Source organism: Amblyraja radiata, chromosome 10 (genome assembly GCF_010909765.2).
Source record: "Amblyraja radiata isolate CabotCenter1 chromosome 10, sAmbRad1.1.pri, whole genome shotgun sequence".
In the NCBI taxonomy this organism is placed as follows: domain Eukaryota; kingdom Metazoa; phylum Chordata; class Chondrichthyes; order Rajiformes; family Rajidae; genus Amblyraja; species Amblyraja radiata.
Window position 1 is genome coordinate 59615492 of NC_045965.1, and position 21368 is coordinate 59636859.

At 44.2% G+C, this 21368-nt stretch overlaps 1 protein-coding gene across 4 annotated transcripts in view; it reads left to right on the forward strand.

Annotated features, from left to right (window-relative positions):
* The window catches only part of kyat3 (kynurenine aminotransferase 3), a 71999-nt gene that overhangs the window by 18871 nt on the left and 31760 nt on the right, over positions 1-21368 (forward strand). For all 4 annotated transcript variants that reach the window (XM_033029000.1, XM_033028999.1, XM_033029001.1 and 1 more), the window contains 6 exons: positions 10330-10388; positions 10767-10917; positions 13725-13874; positions 15076-15162; positions 17473-17604; positions 20978-21098. In XM_033029000.1, the coding sequence (XP_032884891.1) occupies positions 10330-10388; positions 10767-10917; positions 13725-13874; positions 15076-15162; positions 17473-17604; positions 20978-21098 (700 nt within the window). The remainder of the gene's footprint in view (positions 1-10329; positions 10389-10766; positions 10918-13724; positions 13875-15075; positions 15163-17472; positions 17605-20977; positions 21099-21368) is intronic.

Consider the following 21368-nt stretch of genomic DNA (forward strand, 5'->3'; position numbering starts at 1 on the left):
ACAACATGGCTAGTCTGTTCCTTGCCCTTCTTGTTTCCAGCGTTTCCCACTCCAGGTTGGACAGCATCTGGATGACACTGCTACCTCTATTGTAGTTCCCGATGCAAAAGGCCTTTGTTGATATGACCAGTTATGTATGGATCCCAGGTGCATGAAGCGTATTCCAGTAAGGGTCTAACCAATGTTGTACATGCTGTGGTTTTCACTTCCTTTGGGCAGAACCAGAGGTTTCGTCTAAGGAATCCTAGTGTCCGGTTGGCTTTAGTGACCGTGTTGCCCACATGTTCCCCCCACGAAAGCTTGCTATCAAGACGAACTCCAAGGTATGGTTGTGAACTTGTACGAGGAAGTATTTGTCCACAGAAGACTTGGTCTCGAGTAGGTGGTTTCTTCTTGTTTGAAATTACCACAATTGAGCATTTGGTTGGGTTGAAGCTCATCTTCCATGTGTTTTACCATAATTCCATGGACTTAAGGTCTTCTTGTAAGGAGTTCATATCCTCTACATCAGTGACAGGTGTATATACAAGATAATCATCTGCGAAGAGTCTTGTTTTACAATGTATGTGTTCAGGTAGATCATTCATGTACATCAGGAACAACAGTAGCCTTGCGGTACTCCTGACTTGTTCTTCTAAAGAAATGTTTCCTTCACAAGCCACCCTCTGCGTCCGATTTGTGTGAAAGTCTCTAATCCAGTTATGTAGACTATTTCTGATGCCATAGTAATCCAGTTTTCCTATGAGCCTTTCATGAGGAACTTTATCGAACGCTTTCGAAAAAGTCCAGGATTGCCATATGTATAGATTTCCCCTTATCTAATGCCCTTGTGATGTCATCAATAGTGACAATAAGTTGTGTTTCTGTTGAACATTTTGCTCTGAAAGCATGTGAGTCCACCAGTATCCCATTCTCTTCAAAATGGTCCATGAAGTGAGAGTGTATGATGTGTTCCAAGATCTTACATGTAACACTGGTCAGTGAAACTGGTCTGTAATTCTCAGGCGCAGCCTTGTTCCCCTTCTTAAAAATTGCACAGATGTTTGCTTCCTTCCACTGTCGTGGTAGTGATCCACAATCAATTGAGGACTGGAATAAATCTATGAGCATGGGAGCTATTTTCGATGCGAACATCTTTAGAAACCATGGTGGCAACTGATCTGGGCCCGCTGCTTTGTTTGGCATTAGGTTCTATAGTTGTGTTAGTGCTCCTGCCTCATGGACCACTAGTTCAGGGATATCCTGTATGTTAAGGGTCTGTCCCCACTTTCACGACCTAATTCACGACATCTGCCGAGTTTGCCCTTGACTCATTCTCGCAGCATGGTCGTCACAAGGTCGTAGGAGGTCGTGGGTAGGTCGTAGGTAGGTTGTGATGCTAGTCGTAGGTGCTCGTGACACCAAGTAGGTCGGGGTGTTTTTCTAGCCTGATGAAAAATGTCCACGAGTGAAAAAGGTCGTGAAAGTGGGACAGCCCCTTTACTGGTTCCCATCGATGGAGTGTATGACTCGTTTTCCCTCGTAAATACACCGGTGAATTGAGCATTAAGTGCTTCGGCCTCCCCTTTCCCGTCACTTACAACTGTGTTGTTCACCATGAGGTCTGCAACTCCCTTCTCTCCGACACCCAAACGTTTCATATAAGACCAAAACTGCTTGACGTTTTCTTTCATTGCTGTGGTAAGGTTGTTTGACACAGAGTCTGGTTCGGCTTTATTCAGAGCTTTCCTTAATTCCTTCTGGCACTTTACAAAGGAATCCCAATCTTCTTTGCCTTGTGTCTTCTTTGCTTTATTGTCTGCCCTCTGTTGTCTTATGTCTGAGTCTGTGGTGATGTCTGGTGAACCAGGGTAGGGTATTTGCTTTGGCTGCTGGTTTTTTTTGGAATATGTCTCTCCATGATCTGCTTTATTTCGGTTTCAACAGTGTCCCACTTCTCCGGAATAGAAGCATTTCCCCATTGAGAGATAATGGTCCCGTAAAGCATCCAGGTCTGCATTGATCAGTTCCTCGTTTGCTTTACGGTGTTTCCTTCTAGGTTGGCGTTTCCACTTGGCAGTCAGATCCAAGTCAACAATTACTATGTCATGGTCGCTTCCACCTGCTTCCACCTTAGTACCCTGAACAAGACTGGTGTTATTTGTGAATACCAAATCTAAAATGCTACCTCTTCTTGTTGGTTTATTAACCTGTTGGTTCAGTCCAAAACTCATTACAGCCCCCAGTAGTAGTTCAGCTGTATCCTTGGATGCAGATTGATCCTGCACTAGAACAAGAAAGAGAAATAATATGCAAATAGAAACCCCATTCGCCAGGACATATATTTATAAAAACTCATTCTTTGTAAGAACTGGAATAAACTAGATAACAATACAATCAAATCACCTTCACTGGACAGTTTTAGGGGGGCATTAACAGCACGTTAGTTGGCGATATGCAGACTACTGCCCTCCCGACTACAAATTCAGAAGATTCAGAAGGTTATTGTTGAGTCTGCCCAATTAATATTAGGCTGATTAAAGTCGCCTGAAAGTACTATGTTGTATCCCTTGCCTTTATTGCATATTTTCTCAAATGAATTCTCAAGTTCACTTACAAACTGTTTATCATCGTGTCTGGGCTTATAAGTAGTACCTATTAAAAGTGAGTGCCGTCCTTTCAATTCAATTTGGTTCCATATTAATTCACTATCTACTTCAAACTCTTCTTTACAAATCATAATAATATCCTTTTTACATGCTATTAAGATGCTGCCTTGAATTCCGTCCGGTCTGTCCCTTCGATAGACATCATATATATCCGGGAAAATCTCATTACTATTAATGTCCTGTGAACACACATATTTTGGGGGATTGTCCCAAATTGTACCAATACTGGAGAGAATTCCAGGTAGAGATTAAATTAATTCTGGGAGTGGATCTACCTTTGGATCCGGCTTGTTTCGTATTAGGAGGAACTCCAGCAGAGACAGATATTCAAAATCAGAAATATTTGCTTGGGGTGATGCTGTTGATTGCTAAAAAGGTGATAACAGTGCTATGGAGAAAGGAAATGCCACCAAATGTCCAACAGTGGAGGGAAAGGTTGAAAAATGTATATTTGATGGAAAGTATAACGGCTAAACTCCAGTTGAGGACTGATGCCTTTAATATTATATGGAAACCGGTACTATTACAAATGCCAAGATTGATTAAGGATATGAATGATTGATTAAGGATAGACATCATATATATCCGGGAAATCTCATTACTATTAATGTCCTGTGAAACCCAAGTTTCTGTCCCGTGTACAATATCAGGATTATACTAATCCAAAAGTACCTTTACTTCAGAGGTTGTATTCCTAATGCTCTGAAAATTTACCACCATCATTTTTGGTGAGTTCCTGCCTTTACATTTTGTTAACTTGTTTTTAGTTGTCTTCGGAGCTCTATGAGGTTTAGGGGGTGTTATATTACCAATAAATGTGTCACCTCCATCATCGTCATGCAGGATAATAAAACAGTTTGATGTATTACTTTCAAATGATGAATTAAACAATGTATCAGAAATGTTCATCATTTCACATACTGGACAGATTCAGTTTTTCCTTCAAAGCTGCTGTATGTTACATCATCCACTCCACCGCATGCAGCATCTTTGACATCCATCGCATTCCATACCCTTGTGCTGGCAAGTTACCACCTCATTGCACACCCCACATGCTTCAGGTTTACAGTTTGTGCATTGCCATGAGAGATTCTGCTTTGTAATGTTCATATATTCCTTGATAGTCACGTCAGTACATTTGACATGATACATTGCATCATAATCTATGCATTGAAGTTTTCTTCGGTGTTTTGTTACCAGCTTGTTACAGCTCCCACAGTTTGAAGGCCCAGGGTTTAGACTCACATCCCCAGATAACAGCAAAGTAAAGAGAAACCCAATGTGTTTCTTCGTCCTCAGTTCCATAGTCGTACAGATTGCTGGTTTAGACAAGTCCGCAACTGTTGATGTAAATTGATGTGCGTCCCATGCAATATTCTCTCAGGAATAAGTGTGAGAACCCTCTATGAAAAACCAGGTGTTGGTCATCTGTAGAGTTTGTTTCCAATAGTTGAATTTGTTGTCTCACAACCAGGCATAACAACAGTCTGCTTCCGAGGCTGTATAGTCTGGCCATACTTAGTTGTGTTGTTCTGCAGTGTATCTCAGCGATTCAATCAATAATAATGAAACCAAGAGGCTATTCCCTTTATGTTGTCCCACAAGGTCCATCAATGAACACTGGTTGTCATCCACACCATTGCTGTATCCATGCGCAGTTGAAATTAAATCCAAGATGGCTGCCATTTTACCGCCACTTCATAGACAGGGTTAAAAACACTAAAAATACCTCATATCGCGATAAAAACACCACTAACGTTTGCTGAAAGAGTCAAATGTTGAATCATGCACGGTTGAGTTCGGATGGCTCAGTAATTTCCGAAAAATGTCACTCCGATATAGGCTTCTGTATCTGCTGACTGTAGCTTGCTGCTGTGTCACTCTAGGTGTACTGTCGGCGGCGAAGTCCTCCAGTGTCCGCAGGGGGCTCACTCTCCAATATACCGCGGAGTTTCGCCATTAATAACTAAGTTAAAGTTCAGCTAAAAAATGTCCACCTCAACTTCTATCTAACAAAAATAACAATATCCACGTTTTCACTGTTGCTTAAAAAGTCCACTTCGCTATTGAAATGAACAAAAATCAACAAAAATTGTCAAAAATGCGGAGCTCCGCAGAGGCACGTCCAGCACTATTAGACTATTGAGGTGAAAGGGCCTGTTGGGCCTCTTTCCACACTCCATCATGGCAGAGTTACTCCAGCATTCTTTTTTGTGTGTCTACCTTCAGTCTGAAGAAGGGTCTCATAGAAACATAGAAACATAGAAATTAGGTGCAGGAGTAGGCCATTCGGCCCTTCGAGCCTGCACCGCCATTCAATATGATCATGGCTGATCATCCAACTCAGTATCCCGTACCTGCCTTCTCTCCATACCCTCTGATCCCCTTAGCCACAAGGGCCACATCTAACTCCCTCTTAAATATAGCCAATGAACTGGCCTCGACTACCCTCTGTGGCAGGGAGTTCCAGAGATTCACCACTCTCTGTGTGAAAAAAGTTCTTCTCATCTCGGTTTTAAAGGATTTCCCCCTTATCCTTAAGCTGTGACCCCTTGTCCTGGACTTCCCCAACATCGGGAGCAATCTTCCTGCATCTAGCCTGTCCAACCCCTTAAGAATTTTGTAAGTTTCTATAAGATCCCCTCTCAATCTCCTAAATTCTAGAGAGTATAAACCAAGTCTATCCAGTCTTTCTTCATAAGACAGTCCTGACATCCCAGGAATCAGTCTGGTGAACCTTCTCTGCACTCCCTCTATGGCAATAATGTCCTTCCTCAGATTTGGAGACCAAAACTGTACGCAATACTCCAGGTGTGGTCTCACCAAGACCCTGTACAACTGCAGTAGAACCTCCCTGCTCCTATACTCAAATGCTTTTGCTATGAAAGCTAACAAACCATTCGCTTTCTTCACTGCCTGCTGCACCTGCATGCCCACTTTCAATGACTGGTGTACTATGACACCCAGGTCTCGCTGCATCTCCCCTTTTCCTAGTCGGCCACCATTTAGATAATAATCTACTTTCCTGTTTTTGCCACCAAAGTGGATAACCTCACATTTATCCACATTATACTGCATCTGCCATGCATTTGCCCACTCACCCAGCCTATCCAAGTCACCTTGCAGCCTCCTAGCATCCTCCTCACAGCTAACACTGCCCCCCAGCTTCGTGTCATCCGCAAATGTTGCATTCAATTCCCTCATCCAAATCATTAATATATATCATAAATAGCTGGGGTCCCAGAACTGAGCCTTGCGGTACCCCACTAGTCACTGCCTGCCATTGTGAAAAGGACCCGTTTACTCCTACTCTTTGCTTCCTGTCTGCCAGCCAGTTCTCTATCCACATCAATACTGAACCCCCAATACCGTGTGCTTTAAGTTTGTATACTAATCTCTTATGTGGGACCTTGTCGAAAGCCTTCTGGAAGTCCAGATACACCACATCCACTGGTTCTCCCCTATCCACGCTACTAGTTACATCCTCGAAAAATTCTATAAGATTCGTCAGACATGATTTACCTTTTGTAAATCCATGCTGACTTTGTCCAATGATTTCACCACTTTCCAAATGTGCTGCTATCCCATCTTTAATAACTGACTCTAGCAGTTTCCCCACTACCGATGTTAGACTAACTGGTCTGTAATTCCCCGTTTTCTCTCTCCCTCCCTTCTTAAAAAGTGGGGTTACGTTTGCTACCCGCCAATCCTCAGGAACTACTCCAGAATCTAAAGAGTTTTGAAAGATTATTACTAATGCATCCACTATTTCTGGAGCTACTTCCTTAAGTACTCTGGGATGCAGCCTATCTGGCCCTGGGGATTTATCGGCCTTTAATCCATTTAATTTACCCAACACCACTTCCCGGCTAACCTGGATTTCACTCAATTCCTCCAACTCCTTTGACCCGCGGTCCCCTGCTATTTCCGGCAGATTATTTATGTCTTCCTTAGTGAAGACGGAACCAAAGTAGCTATTCAATTGGTCCGCCATATCCTTGTTCCCCATGATCAACTCACCCGTTTCTGACTGCAAGGGACCTTGCAGTCTCGACCCGAAACGTCGCCCAATTCCTTCTCTCCGGAGATACTGCCCAGTCTGACCCGCTTGGTCACTCCAGCGTTTTGTGTCCACCTTTGAAATAAAAAAAACGCCCATAAAAAAAATACCGCTTAAGCCGCTTCTCCTCCCCCTCCCCACCAAAAGCCCCGCGGAGTCTCACATGCCACGCTGAGTCCGCACCGTAGCAACTACTGCCGGTGGGCGAGAGGGCGGGCTCGACAGCGCAGGTATAGGTGCAGAACAAAGGAGCCAGAAAACTTTGAACAACGTATACAAGTATCTATCACTAAAATCAACCTGATCTTTTTCATTAAACCAGTTAATCCAAAGTTTGTTTTCAGTGGGTGATTTTAGGACAGAAATATGGATTTGAAACTAAATTTTACACAGGTAAGATGATTTGTTTATGTGAGTGTGCATGGGGCAAATGTTATTAAGCCACTGCGTTAGTATTTCTTTGTCACAGTCATTGTAATTCTTTTTAAATTAAAATGTTTAGTTTAGTTTAGTTTAGAAATACCATGCAGAAACAGGCCCATCGGCCCACCGGGTCCGCGCCGACCTGCAATCCCCGCACACAAACACTATCCTACACACGTTAGGGACAATTTACATTTATACCAAGCCAATTAACCTACAAACCTGTACGTCTTTGGAGTGTGGGAGGAAACCGAACATCTTGGAGAAAACCCACGCAGGTCACGGGGAGAAGGTACTAACTCCGTATAGACAGCACCCGTAGTCGGGATCGAACCCGGGTCTATGGCGCTGCAAGCGCTGTAAGGCAGCAACTAACCCACTGTGCCACTGTGCTGCCCGTGTTTGGATGTTTGTTTTGGAGATACAAATTTGAACCCCCCCCCCCCCCCCCCACTTCCATGGAACCTGGAAAATCTACATCTGATTCACCTCAGTGTCGTCGTTTGCTCACCTACTGTATTTAAGTGGATAATTAAGAGTCGCTATGGTGGGTCTAGACCAGGGATGGGGAACCTTTTCATGTCGGAAGGTCGCATTAAGTTAGATGTAATCTAAAAGGGCCGCATCCAATAAACTTCAATTAGATATAGGATTATTTTGTTGAATCTTCTTTTACTCTTTGGTATTTTAAATACGTTCGTTTTAAGATTAAAATAACATTAATAAAAGACGAACAAAAACATATTAATAAAAATAAAAGGATTTGTTCTACAACATTTGGATTCATTCAAAAGGCCGCACTTAATGGCCTCAAAGGCCACACCCCTGGTCTAGACTCTGGACTCGTATCATCCAGACCCAGTAAGACTGGTATCTTTCTTTCCTTTTTAATAACATTAGTGCAGGAGATGAGTTTTAATGACGATCTGTTTCACAGTAACCATTACTGATAGTGAGCTTTTATGTTTAAGTCATAACATAAGATTGGAACTAAATGTAAATTCCCAAGAAATAGAAGCAAATAAGGTTCGGCACGGTGGCGCAGCAGGAGAGTTGCACCAGAGACCCGGGTTCGATCCTGACTACGGGTGCTGTTTGTATGGAGTCTGTGCGTTCTCCTGTATGGATTATTCCCGGGTGCTCTGGTTTCCTCCCACATTCCAAAGATGTACAGGTTTGTAGGCCAATTGGCACAAATTGTAAAAATAATTTTCCCTAGTGTACCGAATAGTGCTAGTGTGCGGGGATCCCTGGTTGGCTTGGACTCGCTGGGCCAAAGGGCCTGTTTCCACGCTATATCTCTCAACTAAACTAAACTAAAATGGCGTAGTTGCCAGCACCATCCTCGTGTCTCTCTTGTTATCACACCTTCCCCAGCCAACAATGGGCCATTGTGGGCTCTGCCCCTCCTGAGGTCACCTGTTGCCGGCCCTGATTTGTTCTGGCCTTTTGTCGCCTCCAGTATTCCCCCCCCTCCCCCCTCCCCCCTCCCCACCTCCACCTACACTTTCAGTCTGAAGAAGGGTCGCCTATTCTTTATCCCTGGCGATGCTGCCTGACCCGCTGAGTTATTTCCACATTTTGTGTCTATCGTCGATATTCTTTGCAGGGGCATAAAAATCCATCAACAGGACATTCTGCTTAGACACCAGTAAGTTGTGAAGTATTTTATAACCTTTGGATGTCTTTTGGAAGTATTGAAACGTTATTGACCATCTGGTTTTAGGAAAAAATATAGTATGTCAACAGCTGCTTTAAAAGTAGTAAATGATTTTATTGAATTTTTAGACAATAAGCAACACTGTGCAGCCCTTTTTGTTGACCTATCAAAGGCTTTCAATACTGTGGATCATGCCTTATTGTTACAAAGACTATGCAGCATCGGTTTGTCTGATCAAGCTGTCTGTTGGTTTAAAAACTATCTATCAGGCAGATCCCAGTGTGTGCGAGCAGAAGGTATTACTTCTAGCTCTCTTAATGTATCCAAGGGTGTGCCACAGGGATCGGTTCTAGGACCTTTATTATTTACTATTTATATTAATAGTCTAGATCATAAAGCTCCGAACGCAAATTTTCACTTTTATGCTGACGACACAGTGATATATTGCTCTGCGTCTACCCCAAATCAGGCTCTCTGTCAGCTCCAAACTGCTTTTAACACTGTGCAACGTAACCTGTGTGATTTAAAACTTGTTTTAAATGCTGACAAGACAAAGCTCATGCTGTTCACTAAAGCTAAATCAAAGCCCTCGGACCTCCCTCCTATCACCACTTTGCAGGGCTCTGTGGTTGAATCTGTGTCTCAATATAAATATCTGGGAATTATAATTGACGATTCTCTCTCTTTTAAACCTCATATCCAGCAACTTATGAAAAAACTAAAGATAAAATTAGGTTTTTACTTTAGAAACAAATCTTGTTTTTCTTTTGAAGCCAAAAAAAGACTTGTTGCTGCAAAGTTTATGTCTGTGTTGGACTATGGTGATGTTTTATATATGAATGCATCTTCAAAATGCCTACAGTCTTTGGACACGGTCTACCACGGAGCACTGAGATTTGTTACTAATTTTAAAACCCTCACGCACCACTGCACTTTGTATGCTCAAGTTGGATGGTTTGCCCTGTCCACCCGCAGACTCCATCATTGGCATATCCTTATTTATAAGACTATCCTCGGTGTTCTTCCTTCATACCTGCAGAAGTATGTAATTCGAAAAAGCACAGGAACTTATCAGCTCCGCTCTGAGGACTTGTTCTTACTAACTGTACCTAAAGTCCGTACTGAACTGGGGAAAAGGGCATTTAGTTATGCTGCTCCCTTCGTATGGAACCAGCTGCAGAATGAACTGAAACTTAAGGAGCTGGTTTCTATAAACAGATTTAAATCCCTTCTTAATGATGTTGAAGCGGGCTCTTCTGTCTGTACATGCTTTGTTTGATGATGTTCTGACTGTGACTCTATTTATATGTTCTCTGTTGTTTTTTTAAAATTATTGTCTGTAACTGTGGAACTATGCTGCTGCCTGTCTTGGCCAGGACTCTCTTGTAAAAGAGGTTTTTAATCTCAATGAGACTTCTGGTTAAATAAAGGTTAAATAAAATAAAAAAATAAAAATATTGTTTTTTAAGGGCTTGTGATGGCCTTGTATCTGCAAAATCAATTAAAAAACAAAAACTGTTTTGATTTTCAACTTATAGATGAGTTTATTCAAGCACAAAAACGCAAAGAGGATTGAAGGCCTGGATAAGAATGTCTGGTAGGTGTTAACGTTACAATGTCCCAAAATACACCTCACACATGCTCGGATTAAACTCCATCTGCCATTTCTCCACACATTTCTGTAGCTGTTCTCTATCCCACTGCATAGCTTCGTTTTTTAGTCTTGAGATACAGCACGGAAATAGCCCCTTCAGTCCACCGAGTCCACACCGACCGCATCAGGCTATTAAACATGACATCAAATAAGCTCTGAACAATAACAGTCTATTACTATTGCACTTTATCTGTGTATTAATGGTCTATGGTATATAGACACACGGGATCGAACGCGGGGTCTCTGGCGCAGGTAAGGCGGCAATTCTTCCGCTGCGCCACCGTGCCGCCATGTTTCTGACAGTGTGCTCTGTTTGTCCAGGGTGGAGTTCACCAAGCTGGCAGCCGAGCCAGGGGTGGTTAATCTCGGGCAGGGGTTCCCGGACCTGCCTCCCCCCTCCTACGTGCGAGAAGCCTTGGCCACCGCAGCGGCGGGAGACAACTTCATGCTGAATCAGTACACCCGAGGCTTTGTAAGTCCTGCTCTCTCTCCGCCCGAGGTGCTTCCGTGAATGCTGCCGAGTTCTGGAATGTCGCACTCTACGGAATCTGCCGAATGGTTCTGAATGCAGGCGGCACGGTGGCGCAGCGGTAGGGTTGCTGCCTTACAGCGCCAGGTTCCATCCTGACCTCGGGTGCTGTCTGTGTGGAGTTTGCATGCTCTCCCTGTGACCGCGTGGATTTCCGCCAAGTCTTACAGTTTCCTCCGACATCCCGAAACCATCTGGGTTTGTAGTTTTAGTTTTAATAATAATGATAATAATAATAATAATAATGATAATAATAATAATAATATATTTTATTGTCATTGCACATATATGCAACGAGATTTGGTATGCAGCTTCCATCCGATGCCATAACTTAAATAACTAATAAAATTTAGATTTAGAAACCCCGAGAAACATGATTTCTCACTGAGAGTAGGGAAGATTCAAACAAGGGGACATGACTTGAGAATTAAGGGACTGAAGTTTAGGGGCAACATGAGGGGGAACTTCTTTACTCAGAGAGTGGTAGCTGTGTGGAATGAGCTTCCAGTGAAGGTGGTGGAGGCAGGTTCGTTTTTATCATTTAAAAATAAATTGGATAGTTATATGGATGGGAAAGGAATGGAGGGTTATGGTCTGAGCGCAGGTATATGGGACTAGGGGAGATTATGTGTTCGGCACGGACTAGAAGGGTCGAGATGGCCTGTTTCCGTGCTGTAATTGTTATATGGTGTTATATGGTTATATGGTTATATGATACAGAATAGAAACTCGGCCCACCGAGTCCACGCCAACCACCGATTAGCCACACACTACGTTCTACCCCACACACGAGGGACAATTTTACCGAAGCCATTTAACCTACAAACCCACACATCTTTGGAATGTGGAAGGAAACCGGAGCACCCAGAGAAAACCCACGCGGTCACGGGGAGAACGTACAAACTCTGTACGTACAGTACCCGTGGTCAGGATCGAACCAAGGTTTTTGTTTTTTCCATGTTATTTATGTATATTGTGTTTGCACAAACCTTCTTGACTCTTGAATATTCCAAGTTCCCCTCTTTCAATGGATTGAATCCCATGATTTATATGAATTTTGAAGCATATGAATAGTCAATGTTTCAAAATGTCCTTCAGATTATTTTGAATTACTCAATTACAGATTTTTTTCAATATACACAAATAAGATCATCAATTGTTTGTCTCCATTTGGACATCTCGGCAAACACATATTTTTAAAAGAAAGGTAGACAAAAATGCTGGAGAAACTGAGCGGGTGAGGCAGCATCTATGGAGTGAAGGAATTCCTTCGCTCCATGAGATGCTGTCTCACCCGCTGAGTTTCTCCAACATTTTTATTCACCTTCGATTTTTCCAGCATCTGCAGTTCTTTCTTAAACATTTTAAAAAGAAATAATGATTTTGGTTAAGAGCCTTGGTCCATCTGACAAATGGTATTAGAATGCTCAATACCACTTCATGTGTCCAATGCTACATGAATCTATATTCAATGCATGGATCAAAGCTAAATGCAGAGGCGGCAGGGTGGCGCAGCAGTAGATTTGCTGCCTTACAGCACCAGAGACCCGGGTTTGATCCCGACTGCGGGTGCTGTCGGTACGGAGTTTGTACGTTCTCCCCATGAGCTTGTGTAAGGGGGTGATCGCTGGTCGGCGCAGACCCGGTGGGCCGAAAGTCCTGTTACTGCACAGCATCTCTAAACTAAACTAAACATGTAACATCCACTTTTGTGGTGTAAAATGGTGCCTGTCTGTTTACGACATGTTGCAGGCAGCACAGCACAGCAGAATATCATCAAATATAGTAAATCTGAGCTTACCTGTATAAGAGAGACAACAGAAATCAGCGCTGTAACTGACAAGCTGCTAATGTATTTAAACGCATTAGCGCTATTGCTTAGCTCTGAACTACACAGAAAACTTGGAAAATAGGTGCAGGAGTAGGCCATTCAGCCCTTCGAGCCAGCACCGCCATTCAATATGATCATGGCTGATCATCCAGAATCAGAAAAAGTTCCTGCTTTTTCCCCATATCCTTTGATTCCGCAAGCCCTAACAGCTATATCTAACTGTTGAATCTCTTGAATACATCCAGTGAATTGGCCTCCATTGCCTTCTGTGGCAGAAAATTTCACAGATTCACAACTCTCTGGCTGAAAAGGTTTTTCCTCACCTCAGTCCTAAATGGCCTTATTCTACATAGACTATTATTGTTATTATTGCAGTATTATAGTTTGTTTTTTTGTGTGCGTGTGTGTACGCGCGCATGTGTGTGTGTGTCTATATATATGTATGTATGTGTATATATATATATATAAATAATCGGAGTAATAATTGTCTGTGTACAAATATATATGACACTGAATTTTTTTCCTCTCTCGTTTATTATATTGTTTACAGTGTACTACGTTTACATATTCTGTTGTCGCACTTGCCGATTTTTTCGGCGACTGTCGGCATCATTGAACGACGCATCAGGCCACCGAAAAATTTGTGGCGTGATGCGGCGGTGACGCAGCGTGATGACGTATGACGCGCGGTGTTTATTCAAGTGTCGCTTTTTTTTTTGTCGCGGCTGGATTTTGACATATTCAAAATCTTTTGGCGACACAGATATGATGCCGGCAGTCGGTGAAAAAATCGCCAAGTAAGGGACAGGCCCTTAAGAATTTCATCATTCTATCTGAGACACATGACAGTAAAACACTCTGGACACTAGACGCTCCTTTGTACTGGTAACTTGTTACTCCATCTTTCTGTTCACACAAGGGTCATCCTCCATTAGTGAAGGCACTCGCTGATTTATACGGTCACGTGTGTGGCCGTTCGATTGATCCGTACAAAGATATTGTGGTGACCGTTGGCGGCTACGGCTCTCTCTCACACTCCATACTTGGCCTCGTTGACGAAGGAGATGAGGTAAAGAAGCAATCAGTTTGATTTGTTGTTACACTGCTTTTGATTTCCACCGACTGGTTAGCACGCAACTAAAGCTATTCCGTACACGTGACAATTAACTATGCTGGAGTGTTGTGTGTTTGCGTGGCTGCTTAACGTCTAGTGCCCTCATGTTCTCATACACTTTACTTTGAATACTTTAATGTCACATGTGGCATTCAGTGCTTGCATATCCAAGGTATGCAAATAGTGGCCACATCAGGGCACTGCCAAAATTACAAAGTATACACAGTATCTGTGCCAGGTCCCCCCTCCCCACCCAATGCCGGGTCCTCCATTGTTCTTCCCCCTCCCTCACGGCGGTCCCCCCCCTCCCCCACGCCAGTCCCTCCTTTGTTCCTTCCCTCAGCAGCGGCGTCCTCACCCCACATGGTCTGTCCTCGCCCACCGCTCGGCGCCCCCATCGTACACCTCCATAAATTCACCCCTCGTCCTCCTGCGTGCCTAGGAACAAAGTCCTAGCTTGCCCAACCACTCCCTGCAGCTCAGGCCCTCGGGTCCTGGCAACACCCTCGTACATCTTCTCCGCACCCTTTCTAGCTGAACGACAGTCTTCCCATTGCAGGGTGGCCACAACCCACAACAATATTTCATTCCGGGCCCTCTCGTTTATGACTTCCCTACTCTGGGATAAAGACTGTGTGCATTCAGCCTATCCATGCCGTCGTGATTTTATACACTGTTGAAATATCACCCCTCATCCTTATGTGAAACCTCCGGGATTTAAATAAATGATTTCTCGCTGGCGCAGCACTAGAGTTACTGCCCTACAGCGCCAGAGACCCGGGTTCGATCCTGACCACACGGGCGCTGTCTGTACGGAGTTTGTCCGTTCTCCCCGCGACCTGCGTGGGTTTTCTCCGAGATCTCCGGTTTCCTCCCACGCTCCCAAGACGTACAGGCTTGAAGGCTAACTGGCTTGGTATGAATGTAAATGGTATCGGATATTTAAGTGTGCGGGGATCGCTGGTCGGTACGGACTCGGTGGGCCGAAGGGCCTGTTTCCGCGCTGTATCTCTCACCTAAAGTAAACTAATGATTCTCTGGATTGGTTTGCTGAGTGTTGAGCCGAGGATGTGATGCGTGTTTAATGCTGACGCGCATATTCCTGGATATTTCCTTCGATTGCTCGGAACTAATGAAGGTTGTTTGAAAATTTCAGGTGATAATCATTCAGCCATTTTTTGACTGTTATGAGCCAATGGTTAAAATGGCTGGTGGGGTCCCTGTCTTCATCTCCTTAAAACCTGTGAGTATTTCAACAAACTTCAACTAAAATTACCGTCCTTAAAAGAGTTTTGAAGCTATGAATTTCATTCGGTGCATAGCCCCACGGCGGGCCGTGGACGTACCATCGGAGCCGATTCCTTGCCTGGGATCGCCGCTCCAACCGCGGCCTGCGGACTTTAACATCGCGCAGCTCGCAGTCTCGGGAGAGACCCAGTCAGGAGGCTCCAACGAGGCAGAAGGTTCGATTAGACCCGACCCGGGTTAGATCGCCCGACGCGGGTGGGCTGAGATCCCCCCCCCCTCACCCCGATGCAGGAGCCCGCCACCGGCTACGGGAGTCAAGATCGTCCCGTCAACGGAAGACTCAAGGCCCCCGACAAAGAAGGGAAGAGGACAAAGCAGGGAAGAGATTGAACTTTTTCTCGCCTTCCATCACAGTGAGGAATGTAGAGGAGTCACTGTGGTGGATGTTTATGTTAAAATGTATTTAGTGTGTTCTGGTGCTTTTTATTAATATGACTGTACGGCAAATCAAATTCCTCGTATGTTGTAAAACATACTTGGCTAATAAAGTAAGTATGAGTATGAGTATTTACATGAGATGAAATTCCTTGCAAATCTAATGGTGATAGAACTGTCTGAACTCTATGATGAAGTTTAGAAGGAAGAGGTGGGGACTTCATTGAAACGTACCGAATAGTGCAAGGCCTGGATAGAGTGGATGTGGAGAGGATGTGTTCACTAGGGGGAGAGTCTAGGACCCGAGGCCATAGCTTCAGAATAAAAGGACGTACCTTTAGGAAGGAGATGAGGAGGAATTTCTTTAGACAGAGGGTGGTGAATCTGTGGAATTCTTTGCCGCAGACGGCTGTGGAGGCCAAGTCAATGGATATTTTTAAGGCGGAGATTGACGGATACTTGATGGGTGTCAGGGGGTTATGGGGAGAAGGCAGGAGAATGGGGTTGAGATGGAAAGATAGATCAGCCATGATTGAATGGCAGAGTAGACTTGATGGGTCGAATGGCCTAGTTCTGCTCCTCGAATTTTTGAACGCATTGTACAAAAGGCGCCATTTGGCCCATTGTTTGTATTTCGGCCCCAAAATGGTGCTGTTTATGTAACTCACACCTCCAAGCTTATGGTTTGCAGCCTTGTAAATTCTAAATCTTTAAAGGCTCCTTGATGAAGCTTCTGAACAGTCCTTTCATAAAATAGATTACTGACCGATTCTGTCTAGCGAAATAAAAATTTGATGTCAATGCACTTTGTACATTCTCCTTGTCTCTGATCGGGCTGGGGGGGGGGGGGTTGCAGGAGAACTATATTATTATTATTATTGTTGTTGTTGTTATTATTATTATTAATATTATTATTATTATTATTATTATTATTATTATTATTATTATTATTATTATTATTATTATTATTATTATTATTATTAAACTTTATTTCGGACTCAAGGTCCAGACAGGGGCAATATTACATAAAATACATTGCATATAAAAACACCATAAATACATATAAAATCTTTTTTTGAAATATATTTTTATTAGAAGCAAACATATTATAAACATTTCATGTATAACAGTCGTACATTATTAATATTATCAATTGTGGATTGATTCTGCTTCTAGTTTTTTTTTATAGTTAGGAAGTAAGAAAGAGAGAGGAAAAAACCCCACAAATGTCAAGATAAAAAAAAGAATGGAATGATTTACTAATAATACATCATTGGAGATAGGTTCGTAGATTATAAAGTATAACTTTTCATCTAATCTAATACATAAAATCTTAGTATATCACTTATAAAAGCATCATAAATTATAAACAAAAAACACAATACATGATTTAAAATCCAGAATAAAAAGAAAAATCAGTGTCCTACAATGAGACAGCGATACCAGTGTCTCCACAACTGGGATTGGTAGCGTGTAGTGCTAAACCTTACGTTTGACAAGGCTACGATAATCACATTTTTAGAGTCGTTTATCCTGCAAATTAATTTGTACATATTATTTCTTAGGATAGCATCTCAAGTACTGACTCCTGCAGCAACAAACATGTTACTAGCACTACACCATCTAGGTTTCCTTAGCAGTGTTCTCATGGCATCATTATAGGCCACCTTTAGTCTCTGCAAACCTGTCTTTCCGTAGTTCGACCACAGGTGCGCAGTGTAGATTTCTGTACCTTGATTTTTGTTTCCCTGCTTGCTGTCCCTCTAATGTTGTCCCTGTTAGATTTCTCCCCGGCTAAATATTGTGCTCCGTTTCCTCATTGCATTTACCTGGATGAAAACTCCAGTATGTTTTCTTTCTTTCTGTTAAGGCGCAAGAGAGAGTTGTGGGAGATGTGGGCGACAGTGGTGACTGGGTCCTCGACCGAGATGAACTTGCCAGTAAATTTAATTGCCGGACCAAAGCAATAATCATTAACACTCCCAATAATCCATTGGGAAAGGTAAGGCATTGGAATCATTTTCTTTGAAATCATTCGGCCCATCAGGTCTACTCCGCTATTCAATCATGGCTGATCTATCTCTCCCTCCTAACCCCATTCTCCTGCCTTCTCCCCATAACCCATGACACCCGTACTAATCAAAAATCTATCTATCTCTGTCTTACAAATATCCATTGACTTGGCCTCCACAGCCTTCTGTGGCAAAGAATTCCACAGATTCACCACCCTCTGACTAAAGAAATTCCTCCTCATCTCTTTCCTATTGGAGTGAATGAATATTGACCTCTCTAACCTCAAGTAAACCTTGCCGTCCCTCCTCATCCCAGTTCTCCAACCAGTCTGACTGTCCTCCTGATTAAATATTATCTTTGCTTCGTTGTCACCTTCCACTGGCTAACAATGATCCATTCTACATTTTCCTTGGAGATTCATCCCCTTTGATGTCTCATTTTCACACCTTACCCTTCCATATCTCTGCGACTCTGTCTCCCCCGACTCTCAGTCTGAAGAAGGGTCTCTGACCCAAAACGTCACCCATTCCTTCTCTCCAGAAATGCTGCCTGTCCCGCTGAGTTACTCCAGCATTTTGGGTCTCCCTTCTTTTTAGTTTTGTTCACTTTCGTTTAGTTTGTCACGTGTACTGAGGTTGTTGCGTGCTAACCAGTCAGCGGAAAGACAATGCGTGTTTACAATCGAGCCATTTACAAGGTATAGATACATGATAAGGCAATAACGTTTAGTGCAAGGCAAAGCCAGCAAAGTCCGATCAAAGATAGTCCAAGGGTCTCCAATGAGGTAGACAGTAGGTCAGGACCGCTCTCTAGTTGTTAGTAGGATGATTCAGTTGACTGATAACAGCCTGATAAGAAACTGTCCCTGAATCTGGAGGTGTGCGTTTTCACACTTTTGCCCGATGGGAGAGGGGAGAAGAGGGAGTGGTCAGGGTGTGACTCGTCCTTGATTATGCTGCTGGCCTTGTCGAGGCAGCGTGGGGTATAAATGGAGTAAATGGAAGGGAGGTTGGTTTGAGCGATGGTCTGGGCTGCGTCCACAATTTGCTGCAATTTCTTCCTGTCGTGGATGGAGCTGCTCCCAAACCAAGCTGTGATGCATCCCGATGATAAAATGCTTTCTGTGGCGCATCTGTAGAAGTTGGTGAGAGTTGCTGGTACATGACAAACTTCCATTGCCTTTCAAGGAAGGAGAGGCATTGGTGTGCTTTCATAGACAATAGACAATAGGTGCAGGAGTAGGCCATTCGGCCATTCAAGTCAGCACCCCCCATTCAATGTGATCATGGCTGATCATCCCCAATCAGTACCCTGATCCTGCCTTCTCCCCATATCCTCTGACTCTGCTATCTTTTTTTTTTCTTTTTTCTTTTATTTATATAGCACATTTTTAGTCAACTTGCATTGACCCCAAAGTGCTTCACATAATTACATCCACACACATAGGCAAAGGTGGGTGAAGTGTCTTGCCCAAGGACACAACGACAGTATGCACTCCAAGCGGGATTCGAACCAGCTACCTTCCGGTTGCCAGCCGAACACTTAGCCCATTGTGCCATCTTTAAGAGCCCTATCTAGCTCTCTCTTGAAAGCATCCAGAGAACCTGCCTCCACCGCCCTCTGAGGCAGAGAATTCTACAGACTCACAACTCTCTGTGAGAAAAGTGTTTCCTCGTCTCCATTCTAAATGGCTTACTCCTTATTTTTAAACAGTGGCCCCTGGTTCTGGACCTCCCCAACATTGGGAACATGGTTCCTGCCTCCAGCGTGTCCAAACCCTTAACAATCTTATATGTTATACGATGACACCCAGATCTACCTCGGCACCAAATCCCCCCACAACCACCCCCTCTCCCATATCGACTCCTGTTTGTCAGCTATAAAAACCTGGATGCAACATAACTTCCTCAAACTCAACAGCGATAAGACAGAATTCCTCCTCATAGGCTCCAAAGCCACACTCAGCAAAATCAATAACCCCACTCTCACCATCGACGGCACCACTGTCTCCCCATCTCCCAAGGCCCGCAACCTTGACGTGATATTTGATACCACCCTCTCTCTTGAGCCTCACATCCGCCATGTCATTAAAACCTCCTTCTTTCATCTCCGCAACATCGCCAAACTCAGACCCTCTCTCACACCTCCCGCTGCTGAAAGACTCATCCATGCCTTTATCTCCTCCTGACTGGACTATTGCAACTCACTTCTCCTTGGCATCAGCTCCACCTACATCAACCGACTCCAACTGGTCCAGAACGCAGCCGCCCGACTCATCACCCACACCAAATCCTGGCATCACATCACTCCAGTCCTCAAACAACTTCACTGGCTTCCCATCTCCCACCGGATCACCTACAAAATCCTGATCCTCACCTACAAAGCCCTCCACCATCTGGCCCCCCCATATCTCACTGACCTCCTCTCCCCCTACCAACCCTCACGGTCCCTCAGATCCACATCAGCCGGTCTCCTCTCCATCCACAAGTCCAACCTCCGCAGTTTTGGGGACAGAGCCTTCTCCAGGGCAGCTCCCAGGCTCTGGAACTCCCTCCCCCAACTGATCCGCAATTCCGTGTCCCTCACCATCTTCCAGTCCCGCCTCAAGACCCATCTCTTCACCTCTGCCTATCCTTAGCCCCACGTCCCCCTCCCTTTTCATCTGTGCATTAATTGCATCATATTGTGTTTTGAATTGTATTCTGTCTTTACTTTGTGTACTAGTCATGTCTCTACTATTTATTTCATTCCCCTTACATGTATTTCCTCTACCTGTTAAATTTTTGTAAGGTGTCCTTGAGACTCTTGAAAGGCGCCCATAAATAAAATGTATTATTATTATTATTATGTTTCAATGTGATATCCTCTCATCCTTCTAAACTCCAGAGTGTACAAGCCCAGCTGCTCCATTCTCTCAGCATATGACAGTCCCGCCATCCCGGGAATTAACCTTGTAAACCTACGCTGCACTCCTTCAATAGCAAGAATGTCCTTCCTCAAATTAGGGGCCAAAACTGCACACAATACTCCACGTGTGGTCTCACTAGGGCTCTGTACAATTGCTGAAGGACCTCTTTGCTCCTATATTCGATTCCTCTCGGTCCCCCATAGTTCCCGGTGGACCCCCTACGCCGGTTCCCTCCCTGTTCTCAGCAGCCCCCTCCCACTCACACTGGGTCCCCCTTTATCCTCAGTTAACCCCCCCCCCCCCCCCCCACGCTGGGTCCCTCTATGTTCTCGGCTGCCCCTCCACCCCCTGTCAGCCTCAGCCTGACGACCGGGGCTCTGACCTCGGCCCGACCCCCGGGGGCCTCTGACCTCGAGACCTCGCGGTTCTTTCACCTTGCGATTTGTGATCGTAGATATTCAAGAAGGAAGAGCTGCAGGTAATGGCGGACCTGTGCATTCAGCATGACGTCCTGTGCATCAGCGATGAGGTGTACGAGTGGCTGGTCTTCAGCGGGCACAAGCACGTCAAAATAGGTAACTCCAAACCCACAGACCAAACATCGCCCGCGATAATTCTGAACACCATTGCCCCACAAGGCCGTGTTGTCAGCTAGACTCAGTGCTCCATGGTGGTCGATCGTCACATGTGCAAACCTACAGGGACATTATATTTTTTACATACAGTTCGGTAAAGCATCGCCATACCTAAGCACAATCCCCGATTAGCACAAAGTGTACAGAAATCCCCCGCTGAGACCGCGTGCAAGAGGCGCCAGGGTTTGGCTCCATTCCGAAGTTCAGTGC